Source organism: Scomber japonicus, chromosome 1, assembly GCF_027409825.1.
Source record: "Scomber japonicus isolate fScoJap1 chromosome 1, fScoJap1.pri, whole genome shotgun sequence".
NCBI classification, from domain to species: Eukaryota; Metazoa; Chordata; class Actinopteri; order Scombriformes; family Scombridae; genus Scomber; species Scomber japonicus.
In genome coordinates, this window is record NC_070578.1 from 16,646,069 (window position 1) to 16,667,573 (window position 21,505).

At 39.3% G+C, this 21,505-nt stretch overlaps 1 protein-coding gene across 1 annotated transcript in view; it reads left to right on the forward strand.

Annotated features, from left to right (window-relative positions):
• The window catches only part of ush2a (Usher syndrome 2A (autosomal recessive, mild)), a 208,947-nt gene that overhangs the window by 15,204 nt on the left and 172,238 nt on the right, over window positions 1–21,505 (forward strand). Inside the window, exons 5-10 of the mRNA XM_053317023.1 lie at window positions 4,618–4,753; window positions 10,090–10,153; window positions 10,876–10,977; window positions 11,207–11,396; window positions 15,181–15,395; window positions 18,953–19,174. Coding sequence (XP_053172998.1) covers window positions 4,618–4,753; window positions 10,090–10,153; window positions 10,876–10,977; window positions 11,207–11,396; window positions 15,181–15,395; window positions 18,953–19,174 — 929 coding nt within the window. The remainder of the gene's footprint in view (window positions 1–4,617; window positions 4,754–10,089; window positions 10,154–10,875; window positions 10,978–11,206; window positions 11,397–15,180; window positions 15,396–18,952; window positions 19,175–21,505) is intronic.

A 21,505-nucleotide genomic window follows, 5' to 3' on the forward strand; every position in this document is an offset into this window, starting at 1 on the left:
ATAAATGGGTGGAGTAGACAGCATTAGAAGAGTACAGGGGCTGATGAGGTAGACTGGTTGGTTGAGAAAAAAATGTGGAGGACATGGGGAGACACTATCCTCTGTAGGGAAAGGTCAAACTGGGACAGTACTCTGGGCTTCTCTTCTCTATTTCAGCCATAATTTCTTCTTAGATTCAATCCACACAAACACACATTCAGCATTAAGCTCCTGCGTAGAGCTCTACATTGCTTTAGCTGTTAATATAAGTGCGTGGCATTAAAATATGTATCTAGAATTGGTTTCCAGTATTATTCAACATTAAGTTCTCTCGCATTTAGTTTGACCTCTAGCTGTCACTCCTGAATAGCCCCTCTCCACATATAAATATAATGTTATTTTTACGTCTGTCTGCAGCATGTCAGATGTTTGGATAATGTCTGGCTGCTTAGAGAAATGGGAATTATTCAGTTGAATTTTAGTGTGTTGCGGTAAACCTTTCTTGGACTGTGATGAATTGAAAAGCTTCAGTGTGTGATTGCAGCATGACAGCTGTCTGTTTGAAACAGAGTTTATGAAGGAACAGCTTACATGAAGTGGCAACCAATGTTAATTGTATGCCTATTTGAAAGCTATATGCTCACATTGCTGGGAGTTTAATTTCAAGTGACACAGACATGCTTTTTGTCTTTTGATTGGTTATTAATAAAATCACTAATAGATTAAGAATTACATTCAAGTACAGAAGTATACCCCAAATATTTTGATATACCATGCTGGAAAATCATGCTGGCAAAATAATCTGTCATGTCCTCAGTGTGGACATGTGTGCTTTAGGTCACTGAGTGGTTGGCTCAAGTTCTTGGAAGATGACCCAGGCCAACAGGAAGTGTTGCTGTGGCTCATTGACACCTAATTCCTCTCCTCACCTATCATGGTGGCTCGCTGTTGAGTAACGATCTATCCCTTGTACATGCAAACCATCCAAGATTTCACCAGACCAAAAAAAGGAAAAGAAAAGGTCAGTAAAGCAGATTGTTAGGCACAAATTAGTTAGTCGTCTGTAATGCAGAATTCTAGCATCTGATGCACACATGATATGAAAACACAGATGACCATTTTTTAATCCCTATTCCTTTTTCTTTTACATTTACAGAATAGAAACAGACAACTCAGTAGGTTGTCTTTGTTCAGTGCTGGTTACAAAAATAATACTTCCATGTTATATTAATGTCAATTAATTGGTATTATTGGCTGTGTGTTTTTGTGTCACAGTTTCAGCAAACTTGAGCTATTTTTTTTACTCATGGTATAATTTCTCTACCACCCTTTACTTTTGTTGCCCACATCTACAGAGTGAGCTTAGAGGAAACACTGCTGTCCACACGGTGTACTGAGCCATGGCATGGAGTGTGAAAATCGAGAAGAGCTTTAGTCAAAATGCCAGTCTACAGATCACTAAAAGCTTTCCACTCAGGGTTTCCCTGGGCTTTTAGAGAGGCTTAGGTGGTAACATTGCCAGTGGAGTGGGTTTTGCAGAGGAAAATGGTGCTTTAAACTCCATAACAGCACAATAACCTTTAAGAATGAAGTTGAAGGAAGTTATTTAATAAGGAATAGAAAATCATGATAAAAAAATGGTTTGGTGCTTTTTAAATGAATAATCATATGATATACCTGTAGCACTTCCTGAAGGTGGTGAACATTAGCAGTGTTATAGCCACCATTGGTCACAGATTATCAACAGTCATAAAATAAATGAAGCTACAATGGATGTAATAGAATATAATATGGAAATATGTAATATTAGAATGCTGTAGGCCTATTGTTAGTTTTACTGTAAGTTGTGCAGGAATGTTTCAGTAGTGAACATTTTCACTGTGGGCAAGCAGGCCAGGTACTAATGGAGTAATGAATGATGGCAGGGACTACAGTACAGGGGTTAAGATTCAATATTCAGGCTGGCCCAGGATTGAACCTGTTTAGCCCATCTCTCCTTCCAGTTTCTGCTTTATCTTAATGTGACAGAGTTTGAATTTGCAGGAGAAATGAGCGAAGGAGAAAATAAATGCTAGAGACATAAAGAATAGGCTACATGAAATAGAGCTGCAACAATTAGTTGATTTATCCATTTCTGCTTGTTATCCAAAACGAAATCGCTTCCTTATTTCCAAACTACAGGCTGGGACAAGGGTCAAACACAACGTCTGTGTGTTAATCGTGCGTTTGAAAAAATAATGTATTAATGCTTTATTAACGCGCTAACTTTGACAGCCCTAAAACACATACATCATATATAACAAAATTATACTGTTGTTAATTATGGAGACTAAGTTGATGCAGTAAGTGATAATTACTTGTATGGCTCTATTATGGCTCAGTGGTTAGTTGCCAACTGTTAAATTAATCACAATCTATTTTGATTTTTAAAAAAATCATTTTGAGTCATTTTCAAATGTTCCAGCGTCTCAAATCTGAGTATTTTCTGGAGTTTTTTTTAGCCTTTATGACTGTAAAACTGAATATCTTTGAACTGTGGATTGTTGTGGAGAAAAAACATTTGAAGTGCATTTGATTGCTAAAATACGTGCGGTACAGTGATGGTGCCTTTGAGTGTGTTGTTAAAAGACTTCACAAAATGGCAAATCCTGTGTAAATAAGGGAGAGGATAGGTAGAGTTTAAAGTAGTCCTTTCCTTTCCTGTGGACTTAGTGGACACAGTCCAAATGAGACTAGTTATCACCACTACAGAATTCTTTAACTCCTCTTTCTGAAGTTAGACTGACTAAAAGACACAAAGAGGTTGAGGAAAGAAGAAGGTAAAAATACACATGGACAGAGAAAGGAAAAAATGGAGGGAAAGTGTTTGTGAAAGCTAACAAAGGGGAGTTGGCTGTGTTTCAAAAGGGCGCGTGGCAGCTAAGGAGGATGAAGCGCTTCAGGATTCATTTACATCAGGCCTGACAACTGCCTCACATCTCCCCAAGAGCCACACAGCTCAGCTTAGAGATTCCTAAAGTGGGCCCTTTTCTAGCGTGTCTCTTACACCCGCTCTCTGACTTTTCTTTTTCTCCCTCCTGTCTCTTTTTTTCTCTTTTCTTTTTAAAAAAAAAACTCTTATTCTCTCCTGTGCTCACTCTTGTGCTCTCATACGCTTGCCAGTCTTCAATCAGCCATCATGAAAGTGTCTGTCTAGGCGTCTTAACTATCCTCTGAGAGGCAGACACTTGTCTGGGCCTGCCTTCATCCCCTAAAGGCGTTTTTTGACTTGGACTTATTTCCCTCCTCACACCTTTTCAACTTCCCTAAAGAGCTGACAACAAGTGAGAGCGACAGGGCAAGATAAACATGAGGGAAAGAGACAGGAAGGGAGATGAGAGGGGGAAGTTGTGGACAGAGAGAGAAGAGAATATGAAAAATAGCAAGAGAGAGAGAGCGAGAGAGAGAGAAGGGTGGGGGGGGGGGGGGGCAAATAAAAAAAAAAGTGAAGAAACTCAAAATAAGAAGGTGAAGGAACCAAATGACCTCATGAGGAGGAGAAAGGACAAAGCAAGGAGGACCAGAGCAGAAGGAAGACGTGAGAAAGATGAAGGAGAGGGGAATTCTAGTCAGACTGCGAGAGTCATGTTTATCAGCGGTCCCACAGTGTGCTTCCCAAACACAGGATTGGAGATGGGGCAAAGAGAGAGTGGGACAGAGCACATTAAAGTTTTTTTGGGCGGGAGAGCCCGTCTTATGGAAGCGTCTTTCTTTTTGCCTGGGTTTGATGTGAAAGGGAGCTGCTCTTGCTTTGACGATGTTGTCTGCTGTGCAGTTTTTAATATTCATGCAGCAGATCGGGAAAGGACAGAGGAAAAGAGCGGAGAGGAGATTTTTGGTCAAACAGAAAGCTAATTTGCGGCTGAGGTAGTTTAGCCTGAGGCTCTTCTGCTACTGGGGGAAACGAGCTGGAAGATTAGCCGTATGTATAATTCACACACGGTCTCACACACACACACACACACACACACACACACACATGCGCACATACACAAACACACACATGCATAGATATGCAAAAATCACACTAATGGTGTGTGCATAATCTTTTGTAGATAGATGCACATATGCACACACAGACCAGCTGCCACTCTTGGAGACATTGTGTGTTACAGAAGTAACCTGCTGCTCGGCCTTTTCTGCTGCATATGCCCCTCAGGCCGCTCCCTCAGGCCGCTCCCTTACATGTTCCTAGGTTATATTGTGGGGCTTGGGACTCTTAATGTTATCCAATGATGCTTCATGTAAAAGCTTATTTATTAACTGATCACAATTGTGCTGTTTCTCCCAAAATGCAGTATATTGAATAGATGTCATTAAAAGTAACCATATTTGCTCATTAAAATAAATGACACTGTATCAGTCATTGCTGGTACCTTCCTCATCCTAATCACATTTTCAACATGCAGTGTAAGAGAGACATAGAGATGTGTTGGTTTTTTGTGGTTAATCCTGTTTTTCATTTGAAATGTGTTACTCTATTTGATCTGTCTACAAAAACTATTTAATATTTACTGTACTGATGGTAGACCTGTGAAATATAGCAGTGTAAATATAAAGACTGTATTCTTAATGGTAAACGTCCTGTATGATTTCCAGGTCCATGACAGGCGTGTCAGTCTGTTTCTGAATGGGCTTGAAGAGGACAGGACACCATTTGACACAAAACCTCTGACCACCAGACTTCATGATATCAGCGAGGATGGTGCCATGCGGGTGGGACTCAGCTCCAATGGTAAATATAACAAAGGCATTTTAGCTTTTTATTTTTGATTTGTGCCAAGTTGCATTGCTTTAGAGAAGCATCACATCCAGAATCCCCTCATGGTTAGATTGTCTGTGTTGCTGCTATATAATGTCTCTCAAATGTGCCAAAATTAATAAAAATAATGTTGATTAATTAATGAAAGAAATTATTTTATTATACTGTCAGTTAGTTCCATTACGGTCAACCCAGGGATCATCAAAAATAAGTTATCAGTGTTTGAATGTGTTTAAAACTTAAAGGGAGAAATTTGTTTTCCACACCTCCAATGAGCTCTATCTCCAGTCCTCCTTAACAGAGACAACTGTCTGTTTTTTTCCTCTGAGTGGAGAAAAATTACCTCTTAGTTTATCTTGTCTGTATATCTTAATATGGTGTCAATGACTACTCCACCTTTATTTTCCTCCCAGCCATTATCCCCCTTCAACTACACATCTGTGATTGATTGGTGGTGCCTGGGAGCCGTCTCAGAGTCAATAGGAGAGAAATTGAGAGAAAAATGATATCCGTTCATCTCCAGGGTGATAAACGAGTGTTTTTCTTCTCGTTTATCAGGCATTGATCCCTAGTTCACGGCAGGTAGCATCTGATCAGCTGAAGATCACATCAGAGGGGGTGATCAATACAATGATTGGCTTGGGGGAGAGAAAAAAAGAGTGTATGCCTGTTTTAGGGTGGTGGTTGAACCTGGCGGCTGTGTCTGGAATTCTGATCAGTGGATTGATTATATGAATGCTGATCAAATGTATTGATTAGCAACTATGCCTTTTTGGAGGGGACAATGCTGAAAACTGTGTCTGATGAGTAAGATGAGAACTTGTCAAGAATGTCAACCATATTTTTAAGATGATTGTTTGTAACATTTAACTGATGGACTTCCAAGGTAGGGTTGAGATCAAGTAGCCACAAATATGTGACGATAATGGATTTTAAAGGGGAACTTGACCAATTTTTCTGCAACAGAAAACTCAGGCGGTACTACTCCATATGTGGAAAAAGTTGTCTAAAGCCATTTTGTGGCTCCACAGACAGCTGCACAAATCTGATAAACATGATGTGTGATTCCCCGGACACAATACAGTATTACTGTTATTAATTTCATCTCATTGGTATCAGCTTCACTGTTCACTGTTTACCCTTGCACAACCGTATCAGGGTTGTATTAATGGACATGCTGCTGTCTCATATTAAAAGCATACATTAAACATTAAAACATAAAATGGCCTTTATTGTGAGGTGGTAAACTGACAGCAAGTGTTTATCAAAAATGTGTCAACAAAACAAAACAGTGTTTATTTTTGGCATTTTAGCAGATCAGTTTTTTTTTTTTTGATCAAGGTCTTTTTATTTAGTTTTACAGATTACAGTTTACAATTTAACATAGGTCCAAAAGAGGACAGCAAATCTCCTCCAACCCCCCCACCCCATCCCCAAATACCAGACTTACAGTGTTCACAGCATAAAGTACAGACTTCAAAATACAGAATTCACATAGCTAGACACAAAGATCAAGAGAGAAAGAGAAAAAATAAATAAATAAATACATAAATAATGAAAAAATAAATAATAATAATGATAATAATGATGACAGAGGGCAGCAGCAGAGGTTTACAGTACTATATTATCTGACTCCATATCTTCAACAAACATTAAGAAAGGCATATTATAGCATTATCTAGTAGACCCCCTGATTGTCAAAAGTCTGATCCACGATATGAATTTATGGCCAAATTCAAACCTCTCTAGTGTGCTGAAAAGATAGCCCACTCCACCCTGCCTTTTCAGCATCAAGTGAGAGGACTCCCTCCGGCACGCCTGGTGGAGAGGGGCTATAAAGGATGTTAAAAAGGCATCTGACATTGAAAAAAGAGTAACAATTCTTGATAAAACCTGTTTGGTCAGGTGAGATAATGGAAGGAAGAACACCTTCCAGTCGGTGTGCCAGAACCTTGGCAAGGATTTTTGCATCCGTGTTAAGGAGAGAAATTGGGCGAAATGAATTGCACTCCAGAGAGTTTTTTCCTTTTTTGAGAATTACAGAGATCACTGCTTGGCGCATGGTCGGAGGTAAGGTATAAGGTCTTAAGTGAAAGTGATTCTTCAAAAACTGACATTAGTAAAGGGGCAAGTTGGTCTGAGAATTTTTAGAAAAAATGTGTCGGATAGCCAACCCGGCCCTGGGGACTTGCTGCTTTGCATAGATCTGATAGCAGATATTATCTCCTGGGCCAAGAAGTCCTTCTCCAATGTATCAGCTATGTTTGGGTCTACAGATGGAACATGTAGGGATCCTAAAAAATCCTCAATCAGAGACGGGCTGGAAACAGTATGCCACACCGGACATTGTGGCGGTTGTAGAGCAGCTTCCTGACCTCGGTGACCTCTGGCTTTGGCGACTCTTGTAGTATAATCCGGGAAGATCGCAATTGTCTCCCTATTGTACCGAAGTGGAGCACGGGTGTACGGCCGGTTCAGTACCTCAACACAGTCTTGGAAATAGTGAAGCTTGGCTACTATCGCTCGTGGTTTCCCGCCGGGTTTTCTTGGAGCCAGACTTCTGTGTGAGCGATCAATGAGCACATCTTTATCCAGCTGCAGCACTTCTCGCAGCAGCTTTGAGACCGATGTCGTGGAGCTCGATCCAGTCGTCTCAGTCACCCCCAGTATTCTGATGTTGCACCGCCACGCTTCCTTCCATGTCCTAGCATTTGTCTCGGAGCTCTGCCACCTCCGCCTTCAGGGTATTTACCGTGGTCTGCAAGATCATCACCTCGTCTGACCATCCGGTCTCCATGTCTTGGATTGTGGTTTTCATTTGGTCGATATCCGAATGAATCGCTGCAGTGTTATTTTTTACTTCAGCTAATTTTTAAGGAAATCAAGTCTTCGGCAAGTGCTCTTTTCATTTCTGATTTTATTACCGCCGAAATTTCAGTTTTAAGCGAGAGAAGAATCTCCGATTTCAGGGACTCTGCATCCATCTCTGGTTTAGTTGAACGTGGTGGAGATGCTTTTGCCGCAGTGGGAGTGGCAATGTGGCTCGAGGAGGTGTTGGGCCTAGTGTTTGCTGCTCCAGTATATTTAAATTTACGCATATTCGTCGTCATTCACTCAAATGTAGACTTTCATTCAGCTTGGGAAATATTTTCAGAGGAGATTGGTCGATGTTTTAATATGCAGCGTGCTTATTAACTTAAAATAAAAAGGAAGTTGACGGGAGCTCAAACAGAACACGTCTTACTCCATCACCAGCTCAACAGCGCCCCCTGTGAGGCTCTTTTTACATGACAAAGACAAACCAGGTGCACAACACAAAAATGGAGTACATGCAGAGCTCCTGCATTTTCATGGCAGCATGCAGATCAGTTTTAAATATTGCAGGAAATAATGGAACAAAAGGGAGCAGCCACAGTGAGCAACATGTTGGATGAAGAGCTGCAGCAGATTAACTGGGCACCTACAACTTCTCAGCAACTGCACTGTGCCCTGTTGTGATAAATACTATTTACTCAGCTTGAAATCAGAAAAAACGATTATTATTATTATGCAATTATTATGTCCTGAGTTTATTTAATAAAACAACCCAAGTGTGTTTGGCAGCTCTGTAAATAGACTGCATATTAAGCTGCACTTGTTGTTAACACAAGTAACCACAGGTTTCCCCAAAAACCATCAGGAAATTAAGAAGAAGCAATATTAAAATTGTCTCCAATTATGAGTTTATCAGGCAGCAAGGCCAGTGAAGGACAGAGAGACAAAGCAAAAAACAGGAAAAAAAAAGAAACTCTTATTAGTTGCCTGTATCAACTGTCATTAGCTCAAACAACAAAAAAACAAAGAGGGAACTTAGAGATCCAGTGAATGACAGACTGAAACACAGAGAGAGAAGACAGAGACCTACCCAGAGAAGAGAGAATTAAGGCTTATACCTTGCATCATCCCAGTAACAATAGGGAGAGTGCTTTTCAGAGGAAGGTATAATCCCATTTCCACACGCTAAAGAAATCCTGAGCCAAAGCCTAAGGCTGCACAACCACACACTGTTCTAACACACTTACATCCCATAACACTCTCCCACTCTCGCTCTGTTTTACACACATACACCCTCCAGCACATACATGCTCACAGTCGCACACTGTACTTGAGCCAAACACGGCAAAGCCTCTCTCAAAAGCAAATTCACACGTACGAGCACAGGCACACACATACACTCTCAGTCTCTAAAGTAAGGATGTTTGTTGGAACACACACGGTAAAGCTTCTAACACACACTCTCGCAGACAAAGCTAGACATGGCAGGGGTTCTGTCGATGCTTAGAGACGTTATCCGTCTTCTAAGAGTTGTTGTCAAACTAGACAGAAGTTTGTTGGACACTAAAAGAATCTGCCTCTCTTTGGACCAGCATCATTGTGTTTAAGTCTTTTATGTTCTATCCAACATTGTCACATATGTAGGGTTGTGTGTGGAGATGTGTTGCAATGTTTGATGGTGTTTCTTGTGTGCAGTCCAGTTTTTTCATGTGTGTGTGTGTGTGTGTGTGGACATTGTGCCATATGCTTGAGAATTAGCACACTGTTAAACAGTATGTATGTTTGCTACAGAGACTTGGAAAAACTTGGCATACCTTGGTATATGGAGCATGTCTTGTCCCAACATCTTTGCATTTAAGTTCCTCCAGATCCTTTCTTCTTCTTCACGTCAGCCACTAAGCTTTACTCTTCTTATTTTACTGCTAGTGTTAATATTTGTTCCTGGTTATCACTTGTAAGACCAACCATGTGCCTGCTTGAGCTAAAATGATCATATAAGTTATTGATTAGTTAATTACAAGAAAATTCATCAGCAACAATTTAAAAAAAAAAAAAAAAAATTCAGGTAAAGTATGTTTTTTAAGTAAATGACTCAAAATGATTAATCAGGTATTAAAATAGTTGCTGATTAATTTTCTGTTGAATGACTAAACATTAAAAACCTGTAAAGAACTCTTTTTCTCAGTAGTTGAATGAAGCCAGTGGGTAATACCGGATTATTATTTGATAGAACTGCATTATATTCAGTTAATGAAAATGCCCTCATAAGCCTTGCTGCTCACTAGTGGAGGCAAATGTAGACTGTAGCAGATCCTGTTCAGCTTTGTATCATGAACTTAGCCAATATAAGTAGCTATGGGCAGCTTCACTTAGCTCTTATCAAGACACTGATAAGATAATCTACTAAATACTGTGAAATCCTCACTCACTGCCTTCAGTACAAACCCATTAACACCTTCTTTATGTTCTTTTCTCCCCTCTTTTCATCTCTCCAGGGTCTAATCAGTTCATTGGGCGGATACAGGACTTTAGATTTTATCCTGCCACTCTGACCAACAGGTGAGATGGATCGGGTGAAGTAGAGATACATGTAAAGATGAATGAACAGCCGGACCAAAGGAAATGAGTACTGTGAATGGATGGGTCAGAGGGAAGGAGGCAGGGAGTCCTGGTTGATGCAGAGAGAAGTGATATCTATAGACAGATTGAAAAAAAGGAGAAAGGGATAGAGATGAGGAGGAATAGAACAGATAACTGTATAGATTAAGACAACAAGGGAAGAGGAGCAGTAAGGAGTGATAAAGGGAAGCGGTGGTGGAAGGAAAGAAGGGGAAGGCTAATCGTTGCATCTTAAGATCCATACTGCTTCCAGAGGATTTTCCTAGCATTCAATACAAGGCAATTAGTGTTTTGCTTACCAGTGATGGACTCCACACAGTAAGGACTTACAAGTTTGTCTCATCAAGACTGGGGAGAGACAAAATGAAGGATTGAGTTTTCAAATGATGCCTTTGATTTTCCATTTTACACTAAATGTTCAGTCAAAAGCCCATCAACAGGTGCTTTAAGATTTTATCTCAAGCTATTTTGTTTTAGCTTGTTCGATAGCTGTCATTTTTGTTCTCGACTGCTTCGTAATTTTAGATAAGATAAAGATATGTAGGGGAAAATAACATTCCTGCAAATGTGTCCCTCCATCTTCCCAGTTTACTATGCAGACATTATAATGAATTATCCTTAAGTGTTTTAGTATGGCTTAATATACTCTGCTGTTTTAACAGAGAAATAGTGGAGGTGTACTCAGATGTCCTGCCCCAGCTCCATTCTGAGTCAGAGTGTCGCTGTCCTCCCAGTCACCCCAGAGTGCACCCTTTAATAGAAAGGTACAGTATCACAACTTCTTTTTTATGTGTAATAGTGTAATGGTATATTTTAAATATTCAGTATCACAAATGTCTTTTGCATATGTCTCATTTGATGAGCTTGGCTTTGCCATTACTCAAGCCTTCTACAAAGCTGAACCCTGCTTAGGGATTATGAAGTCCTTATTGTTCATATTAAATATGACTTTCATTTAACAAACTAAAAAACCTTTACTGCAACTGTTAACAGATACTGTATTCCCAATGCTGTTGAGGACACCACCAATGACAGAGTCTTAAGACTGAACCTTAATGCCCATCCACTCAGCTACGTCAATGATCAGGACATGGGCACAACATGGCTTTCCAAGATCATGACTACACAGGAACTGGATGATGGAGTCACTATCACAGTGGATTTTGCTAATGGACAGTACCAGGTAACACATCTTATATTTATACCTTAAAAGGTCCCAAATAGGTGAGGCATTAAATTTGATGTGGAGTAGAATGAATGAATGAATGTTAGGGCCTGAGGACCGAGTGGTGCAAAGGCCCTATTGTTTCTGTATTTTTTAAGGATTGGATGCGTTTTTGAGGTCTTTACCATGCATGAAAACGGATGAAATTTTGCACAGACGTCAAGTCTGGCGAAAATTGCAATCTGATATCGGTTTGGGTAATAGGTCTTGGGTGTGGGCGTGGCAAAATGGCTCTATACCCCCTTCCTTTCTCTTTGACATAGATGAACGAAATTTGGTAGGTACATGTATCATGCCAAGACTTGCAAAATAGCCTCTTGAGGCCATACTCCAAATCCAACAGGATGTCGGCCATTTTAGGTCATATCGGCAAAAAAAACCTGCTGTTTTGGGCGTTTCCAGCCCGCATACTTTAACGAAATCCTCCTTCATATTTGACCTCAGCGACTTCAAAATTAGTCAGTATCATCTACAGACTTTGGAGATGAAAAGTTATTAGAATAGTTTTCATCATTCCCAGGGGCCGTGGCCAGGCGCTGAATTTCGATGATTTGCCATGAAAATTAAAATCGTTTTTTGTGTGAGTGCATACATGCGCACGCACGCTTTGCGCCGACCTCGGCAGGATACCGCACACACTTTCTAGTTTTATGTAGTGTGAACTGCTCCTACACAAGAAGATTTTGGGCAGACTGTTTTCTCCGCTTCTGCTGATACCGGCTCTGCTCAGCTGCGTCTGAACTGCTCCGCGACCTGGCAAGTAAGGCAGTAATCGCCGGACACAATGAATTGATAATGAAATTCGTTGCCAACACTTTTAATAATCGATTTTTATCAATTTTATTGATTGCAGCCCTAAAATGTTTCCTGATTCTGAAAGCACAAAACATTCACTTGTGTAAAGGAAACACAGCTTACTTTGTGCGGTTTGGACTCACTCCTCACATAAGGAATTCATCTGAACAAAGATTGGTTCATGATTATGTTTGACAAGAGCATGAACAGAGTCACTGAGAATAAACCCTAACCCTAACCCTAAACCTTCTGCAACAAAAACCTTAAAATTCCTTCAACCTTTCTGTGGCCATTGGTGACTTGAACACTCGCCTTTGAAAGACCAGTTGAAGTTTGGCCCTCTATTGTGGGGTACATGGACTTGGGGCCACCGAGGGTCATCTTCATATGACACCGTCACTGAGGCCCGAGTGAATCCCCTTCTTCTGGCCAACTTCCATTCCTTCATGGCCATTTCGAGAGACTCCCAACCTTTTTTTGTCTTGTAATCTGACTCTGTTGTAGTCCTGTTTAGGCTACTGGCCAACTGACATAAAATCTCATCAGTACAAAATCATATACAAAATATTAATATAAATATTACCTGAAGGTGATTGAGTTAATGTTAACCAATTGCTGAGCGTGTGTAGTTATTCTGGTGATTTTACAACCACCATTTTTGTCAGGGACTGTCAGGAGCCAAAAGCAGTGGAGCCAGAGCTTGGTGTTTAAGGAAAACTGTGAGACTGCCCTCTCAAGCATCTGTTAGAAGGCTCTGGATAAGTGCCCCCTGAAGTACTCCATAGTACAAAACACAATGTACTCTAAGCCAGATGAGTGCCTGCAGAAAAGGAAGTGTCTCATCCAGAAGTTTATGAAGGATAATCAGTCGACCGGCTGAATATGCTCCTAATGTATATGAATAAGAACAGAGTGGAATAAACCGTTATCACTAATTGAATTATATTTTTCTGTAATAATTCTTATCTCAAATATGAATATTTGTTAACAACGTATGGATTTTAACATTCTCTTTAAAAATCTCCTACATCAAGTCTTCAAGTATTCACTTTGTCAGTATATTCATGTTGGTGTGATTTGATTGGCTGCACACTGAGTTCTGACATTTGACTGACTTTGGATTCAAATGATGGTAAACATTAAATTGCTGGCGTCATGTGACAATCAAGTCACAGTTTGAGAGGCTTTTGAATAGTAAATAAATTACTGTTTTAATGTAAGTCTGACTTAAAAACAACATTTAATCTTAATTTTGCATAATACTTTCTCATGGTCATAATCTTTTATTACCCATCATTTTATTTTTTATTTTTTAATGACTATATGACATGTTTGTGGTCATTGTCAACGATGCCCACATGTTCTGGAAGGGAATCTTTTTTTTGTTGATAGATTTAGTTACTTCTGCAATGTATTCTAAGTGCAAAACTCATTGAAAAAAATCATTCTCGTGTACAGCTGAATTGCTACAATACAAACACTGTACAGTATCTATCTACCTGCACCTGTGGGTGCAATGGACAGTATTTTCATCCTCTTTCTAAGCACTGTAGCAAGAGACAGACGGGGGGTGGGGGCAGAAAGAGAGAGAGATTGCTGGATTTGGGTGTTGTTGACACTGGGGGGCTGTCATCCTTCTTCTCTCTGAAGTGTGTATGTGAGTGTGGGCAGGATTTTGGGAGCTGTCCTGACGTGGGCGCTCAACTCAAGTCCCCAGATAAAAGACACTTTCTGAAGTTTGTGTGTTCATGTGTGTGTATTTGCGCAGTGGTGGTGGCTTAATGCGCTCCCTACTGTGCAACCCAGTGTCCCAGCTCACACTGTAGTGGGGCAGATAACACTGAACACACACACACACACACACACACACACACACACACACCTACCTTCACAAAGAAATGCACGTGGTTTATCTGTGATAATAAAATACTAGTGTGTTTGTTCGTGCAACTATGTGCCTGTGTTGTGTGAGGACTGTCTTTTTCCTCAACTAAAACACTTAATTATAATGTTTTGGAAAAAGATGAATAATGACCTATAAGGACATTTTTATTATTTGAACATGACTACAAAATTAACTAATAGTCATATAAAACACCAAAAAAATCATCTACAGCAATCTTAAATTCAGTCTTTGTAGAATCAGATGAAACTTGCTCATTTGTGTGGTGGGCCAACAACAAAACAGATTTTTGCTGATGGATCTTTTTTCGTGGTATTCTACAATCCATTGCTGACTTGTATTTTTTATAGTCTCCAATATAAACAGACCCCCTTGGACAAGAATTGCAATGCCCCCAGTGATCTAAACGCAGGAGCGCAGGTTGCCAATATCCAAAACTAGTACTCTATTTAACTTTGCTGAATCATTATTACCTTATTATCACATTGTGCTTACCTCACTATTTATTATTATTATTATTATTATTATTATTATTATTATTCATTTTAACTGAAAAAAAGTCCTTAAAAATCTAACATAATAAAAAAACAAAAACTATGAAATAAGTTAGATTTATCATGCCTTTGTATTCACTGGCAATATTTATTTTTTGGTTAAAAGAGAAAGATCAGAAAAGCATGTTTTTGAAAAGTTATGATTGATAAGTTGGGTACTGATTAGTATTTTTCTGTTCAGTCAGCCCTCTGCAACCAGAAAATAGAAAATATAATCTATAAAAACTTCACACCATAGTACACCAACGATTTTACAGCTCGAAATGTGCTCATTAGACCATTAATCAGTTAATATAATGCAAAGCAAAATAGTAACACCTCCTTACTAAGGCTTTGAAAATGACTATAGAGGTGAATAAATACGTTTGTCACAATTTCAACAGAAAGTAACAATTTAAAATGTCACCATGCTGGGATTTATTACAGGGTTGTATACAGATGCAACCAAATATGTTTCTTTTAATTCTAACTGTACCCCTCTCTCCTCCAGGTATTCTACATAATAGTTCAGTTTGGTGGCCACTTACCTGAGTCAGTTCTGATCCAGAGACAAAGGTTTGACCTCACTGACCCACAGAGTGACACCACCACAGAACAGCCCTGGTTAGACTGGCAGTATATCGCCAAAGACTGCAGTGTGTTTGAAATGCAGAACAACGGGCCTTTATTGAGTCCAGACTCAGTCAACTGTCTGCAACTGCCCAGGTAGGATGTTTGTGTCTGTGCATGTATGTTTGGGTGATAAGTATGAAAAATGCAGTTGTGGAAGGATCATACACTGAAATAAAAATGGGAAAAATAATTATTTTTGTCTATACCTTGCCCAATTTGAGAAAATTATTATTTTCTATTGATAGCATGAATGTTGTTGAAAGAAAAAACAATCTGTTACTTTGTTATTAAGCTTTTTGTGCATGTTTTTAATGCACATCAAAAACAAGAAAATATGCTTATTGACATATTAAGGCAATCACATATTTAGTTTCTTTCAATTCTGTTGTACAATTTAAGTTTTTCTCATTCACTGCATCATTTATAAGATAAGGATACAGATGTCTCTGGACACAGATTAATCATTCCATTTGAAACTGCTTTGAATAATCTATGTGGAAAAGCTGAAAATAAACTCCTCAAACAGTCTGTTTGGGGCTTTGTCCCCCGAGCAGGGACCACATGTTCTCACCCTACCCTATTGGGTGGTCATGGCCTCTTCTATGCAGAGAAGATGACACAGAAAATTACTAGCAAGACTCAACAAAGAGAACTATGAGCACACACACACACACACACACACACACACTCTCACTTACTCACTCACTCACTCACAGTCACATAAAATCACACACATACATCGACTCATATTCATAAATGTATAGCGCATGTACTAAAAACAAAAGGGCACTAGTTTCAAAACATCAAAGAAAACCAGGCACATACTCATTACACACACATACAGTGAAAAACACACAAAGAAGCACACACTACCCTGGCACCCTCCCAGTGCCTAGATTTAAAAAGCTAACCACCTACAGCGTTGCCTTGGCACATGACCGGTAACAGGCTCTCGATTGGCACTAGATAGAGAACTGGACTTGGAACATAGTCTTACATACACACACACAATCTCTCACACTAAATCTTGGCATAGCTGCTTGTATCAAGGCCTTGGTTGGCACTAGATAGAACAGGTATGAATAGATCAGAGATTATGTAGTCATTGCTTATTTTTCACTTGACTGACAAATGATATCACATACAACCTTCCCTGGCACAGTTACATGTATTAGTTAATTTGGCATGAGAGCAATTGAACCTCACACTGGCAACATAATAAAACACTTTGTGACATCAGTGGTTGATAATTATATCAAAAAGAGCACTTCATTTGATCTTGTGAGATTTATGTTTTTTATCTTGCAAGATTTATTTAATCCCGCAGGAGATGTTGCCTCTTCTGAGCTCACTGGAGTGTCTGGCAAGATTAATTTAAGCATGCCTCAGTCATTTCAGGTGTTTTCTAACCAGTCAGCGAGAGTTCTGCTCCAGGAGGGCTGTTCATGATCTCTTTGCATCTTGTCTACATGTACAGATAGAGAGGTAACTATGAGGCAACAGAGATGAAGAGCATTACCTACAGCAGTGGAAGGCAATTGACAGAAAATTACAAGTGAATGTTTTGATATATGTTTATTAGTTGTTATAATTCTATGAAATGCCCATAATGGAACCAATGTGTCCCTGATTATAATAATATTTTTCTTTTCATATTGAGCACTGGCTGAAATGTGTGCTGCATAAAAAATAAACATTAACAACAACGTTATTGCTTGGAATACCTTATTAATATTGTTATTTGTGGGGCATTTGTTTTGCTTGTAAAAAGTTGCATGGATATTTTAAGGTAAACAAATCCAGCTAGGCTTCTCTTGTAGTATTTCTTGCACTGCCCAACAGGGCTCAAAACTAGCCCCACTCAAATGAAGGTAAAATATGTGGCTGGTAGATTTGCATCACTCATAGTGAAAAAACAATGGTAATCTGTTGAGTTGGTGGTAAAATTTGAACATTCACTAGACATTTGGCCAGTGAACAGAAAAATGATTATAATAATTTTGAACCGTGCTCCCCAACTTTACACAGAGGTGGACAAGTCTCAAGTCTGACAAGCTAATTTATGACGTTTATTATCACAAGCAAAGTCAAGGGGGGAGCAGAGGTCTGTATTTGTATGTACTCATTTTCCCCCTACCTCGTATTCAGTTATAAATCAGTTTGCTTTATTCATAAACAATATGAATAAAATATCCTTTATGAAATTGTCTTTTTTTTGTTTTGTTTTCATGACAGAGACAGTCTTATATCCCTTTTGCACCGAGCTGGAACCAGTGCTGGTTCGGAGCTAGCTAGTGCTCTTATGAGCCTGTTACTTTTCCACCGGCAAGGAGCCCCGCGATTACGTCACTGTATAACGTGACCAACGCGCGCCTTTGAAGCACTTCCATGATTCACCAGTGAGAGGCAGCAACCTGGCGTAAGGCTGTCGGAAACGAAGAAGAAGAAGAAGAAGGCAAAAAAAAAAAAAGATAAATAATAGTAATTTTAATCAACAAATGTTTAACCCTCTGTAAATGACAGTTAATCCCGCTAGTCAGCTAATAAACGTTAACCCCGCTAGCCGGCTAATAAATGTTAGCCCCGCTAGTCTGCTAATAGGCTAATAAATGTTAGCCCCGCTAGCTGGCTAATAAATGCTATCCCCGCTAGTCAGCTAACGAACGTTAACCCCCGTTAGCCGGCTAATAAACATTAGCCCCGCTAGCCGGCGAATAAACATTAACCCTGCTAGCCGGCTAATAAACGTTAGCCTCGCCCCCAGTCCGCTGACGTAATCAGTTCTTGCTTTAGACCAGCAAAGAGTTGGTGCGCGCTGTATCAGCCGTTCTGGGGCTCAGGGCTGGATTTTTTGGTGGTGGAAAAGCAAAGAACCGGTGCTTAGTCAGGCTCTGGCTCCGAATTAGCACCAGCTCCAGCTGTGTGTGTGTGTGTGTGTGTGTGTGTGTGTGTGTGTGTGTGTGTGTGTGTGTGTGTGTGTGTGTGTGTTGGTAGCTGAACTGTCAATATGTCAAATCAACTCAGTTGTATTTAGAGTACTTTTCACATAGAGCAGGTTTAGACTGTACTCTGTAATTCATAGAGACCTTGTATTACCGCATAAGCAAGCAACAGCGGCAAGAAAAAACTCTGGAAGAGAAGAGGAGGGCACGGAGAAGCACAGCAACAACAATAATAACAATACCAACAATAATAATAATAATAATCAAAATATGAGTAATAAAAATAATATTAGTTGCAGTGGGTGTTAGGCTGGACCACAGGGACAGTTGGTCTGACAAAGTAGAGGAGGCAACTACAGAGAAAGAAATGAAAAAGTAAGTAAATCATGGTCCTGTAAAGATGAAGACAGAATGATAGTAGTTTTTGCCTTTACCTTGGCACTTGTACAGTGTGTTTAATAGTGCCTTATCTTAAAATGTTACTACACCATGAATAACCCATGGGCTACATACTGAATACAGTATAGCAACCTTACAGACAAGTAACACTGCTGAGTTGGGAATAACATTTCCCTTAAAGATGAAACTAGTAGATTTCTCCTGATCACCCCTTTTTCACCAAACACAAAGTTTGCCAATGTTTTGCATCATGTCTGTTGTGTTCACACTTAATTGACTTTATCTTTGTGTGTTTTTCCTGGGTTGCAGTGACATGTCCTACTCAGGAGGTAACATCACAGTCAGCCTGCTAACCTCAGAGCCAAACCTTAGGCCAGGCTACAATGACTTCTACAACACTCCTGAACTCCAGAATATGGTACATGCCACCAAGGTCAGGATACACCTTAGTGGACAATACCACACCGGAGCAGCTAAGGTGAACCAGCGACACAGATACTATGCCATCCATGAGATTACCATCAGTGGCAGGTAAGGGTTACAAGTATTTATCCAGAGATGCAATATTTTTGTTTTTGTTTGTTATGATAAATACAATGGAATTTAAATGATCTTTAAACTGCTCTGAATACTAGGTCAAACATCATCATCACTGTGGCTGTTTCTGATTGTTGTATTCCTCCCTGCATTATTTCTCACTGATCCGCTGAAGGGAGAGCTCCAAATCTCTCCTTATCTTGTGTCAACCTGTTTTTACTGGAGAATATTGTTTTTACTGGAGAATGAAGCTATGTTAACATTTTATTCCCTAGAAATGTTTTGTAAGTCTCCAGTAACTTAGTCCTCTAAAAGCTTTTAATATGAATCAGTTAAAGCAGGAAATGTTGGGTTTTCATCAGCAGTAACTTAACATAGCACACTGGAGGTTGACAAATCAGAAGAAAGTGGGTTTTTTGGGAGGTGGCAGAGAGGAGGGGAGCTAAACAGCTTGCTTCAGACAGGCTGAACTGAGGGGCTACATAAAGGGCTAGTATAAGATAAATAAGGAGTTTTTTGAACTGAGTCATGCAAAGAAAAGAGAAATGAAGAAGAAAAGAAATGAGCATAATAGGTCCCCTTTAAAAGAGACAATTGAAGACATTAGAAGAGTGTTAAAACTAAAAAAATATTTTTGACAGACGTTGAGTTTCAGCAGAGCTTTTCAGGGAGTAATTGTGAACACATCTCTTCATTAGACTGACAGAGTGACTGTTTTTATATGACTGTGGTAATTATAGGATTATGCAGGAGGCAATCATTTCTAACTCTTACTCTCCCTCCACTCTCACTAAGCTGTTTTAATTAGTAGCTTGTTACACTGAAGTAGGAGAAACAGATTTAGCGCTGCTGAAATCTCATCTTTGCATTTTTTACCCCTCCCACCCCCCCCCCCCTTCTCTTTCATTCTTCTTCCATCGCTCTTCATTCTTTATAAAGCATGTAAAAATGCATGTTGGCAAGAGAGTATACTCAAAACTTGAGCATGTGTGTATATGTGTGTTTGTGTGTGTGTGTCTGTGTTTGTGTGCCATAAGCATTGTTTATCTTACACATTAAAAAGTCCTTGTTATGTTACATTACTGCATGTAATGGTGGCCAACGTTTCATAAAACTGTACAGCAGGGTTGTAATAGTACACAAAATTCACAATTTGATATGTGCCTTGGTTTTGTGGTCATGGTGTAGTACAGTTCGATTTCAGTACAGCAGGAAATAAAAGAAAGGTAGAAAATTTGGTCCTAATTTTGAAAAATGAATACCTCCAACAATTGATGATTGGCTAAAAGTATTATTGACACAGTTTAGTTGTGCTGCAGTGGAAAAGAAAACAACCTTTCTGTTCCTTATGAGTCAGGACATCTGCTGACAGCTGCTTTTACTGTTTTATGCTTTTAAAGTTGTGAAGTCAAGAACAGGGAGGCCGCAGAGAGGGGAAGGGGACCAAGGAATTTTGCATACATGCTGTACCAAACGGCTCGAACCGTTACTCCCCCACTGTATTTAAAGTCCCCCTCCTCTCAAAAAAGCATTTTTTGTCTAGTTCTTTTAGTTAGATGTTTGACCTTCACTGTGTAGAATGATATATGTGCAGAGTTTGACACTAGAAGGCTGTTTTCACATTCACCTTCTGAAAGTCGAAAGTTTGTTTGAGCTCACTGAAAATCTGATTTTAAGGGATGGGCCCCTTGAACATGATTTGTGACATTACAACTAGTTTTGAGCCAATTCTGGTCCAATATTCAACTTCAAGTGTGAAAACCTGAAGTCAGTCAGAGACATCTTGTGTCTGGCACTGAAAAGATAAGGGAAGTTAAGATATTCCTTTATTAGGTCCCACAGTGGGGAAATTTACATTGTTTTTAAATAATAAAGAAATAATAAAGAACAATAAATGATAAGTAAATACACAGACAATAAAAAGACAATAGCAGTAAAAAAAAAATATAGTCGAAAAATAGTAACATTATGTACAGGAGTAATATTATATTAGACTAAAATAAAAGGCTTTGGAAGATTCCCACTTGATTTTAATGACTGCTGAAGCTTCATATTAGTTACACCATTGGTTATCCGAATACTGTCACTTTCTGTATCCATTTAAAGCCCTCATTTCAAATGAAAGTCATCTAGTGTTTCATATATGTCCCAGTTATGAACTAAGTTTCTTTCCAGTCTTGTATGTGAGTATAGCAAAGTATTTGTCTATATTTTCATTGTTACATCATTGAAACAAATCATATGTAGATCTCAAAGGCAATGATGATCATTCGTATATGTTCAAAATAGCACTGCACAAAAAGACATGCAGATTTAGTTAGAAAT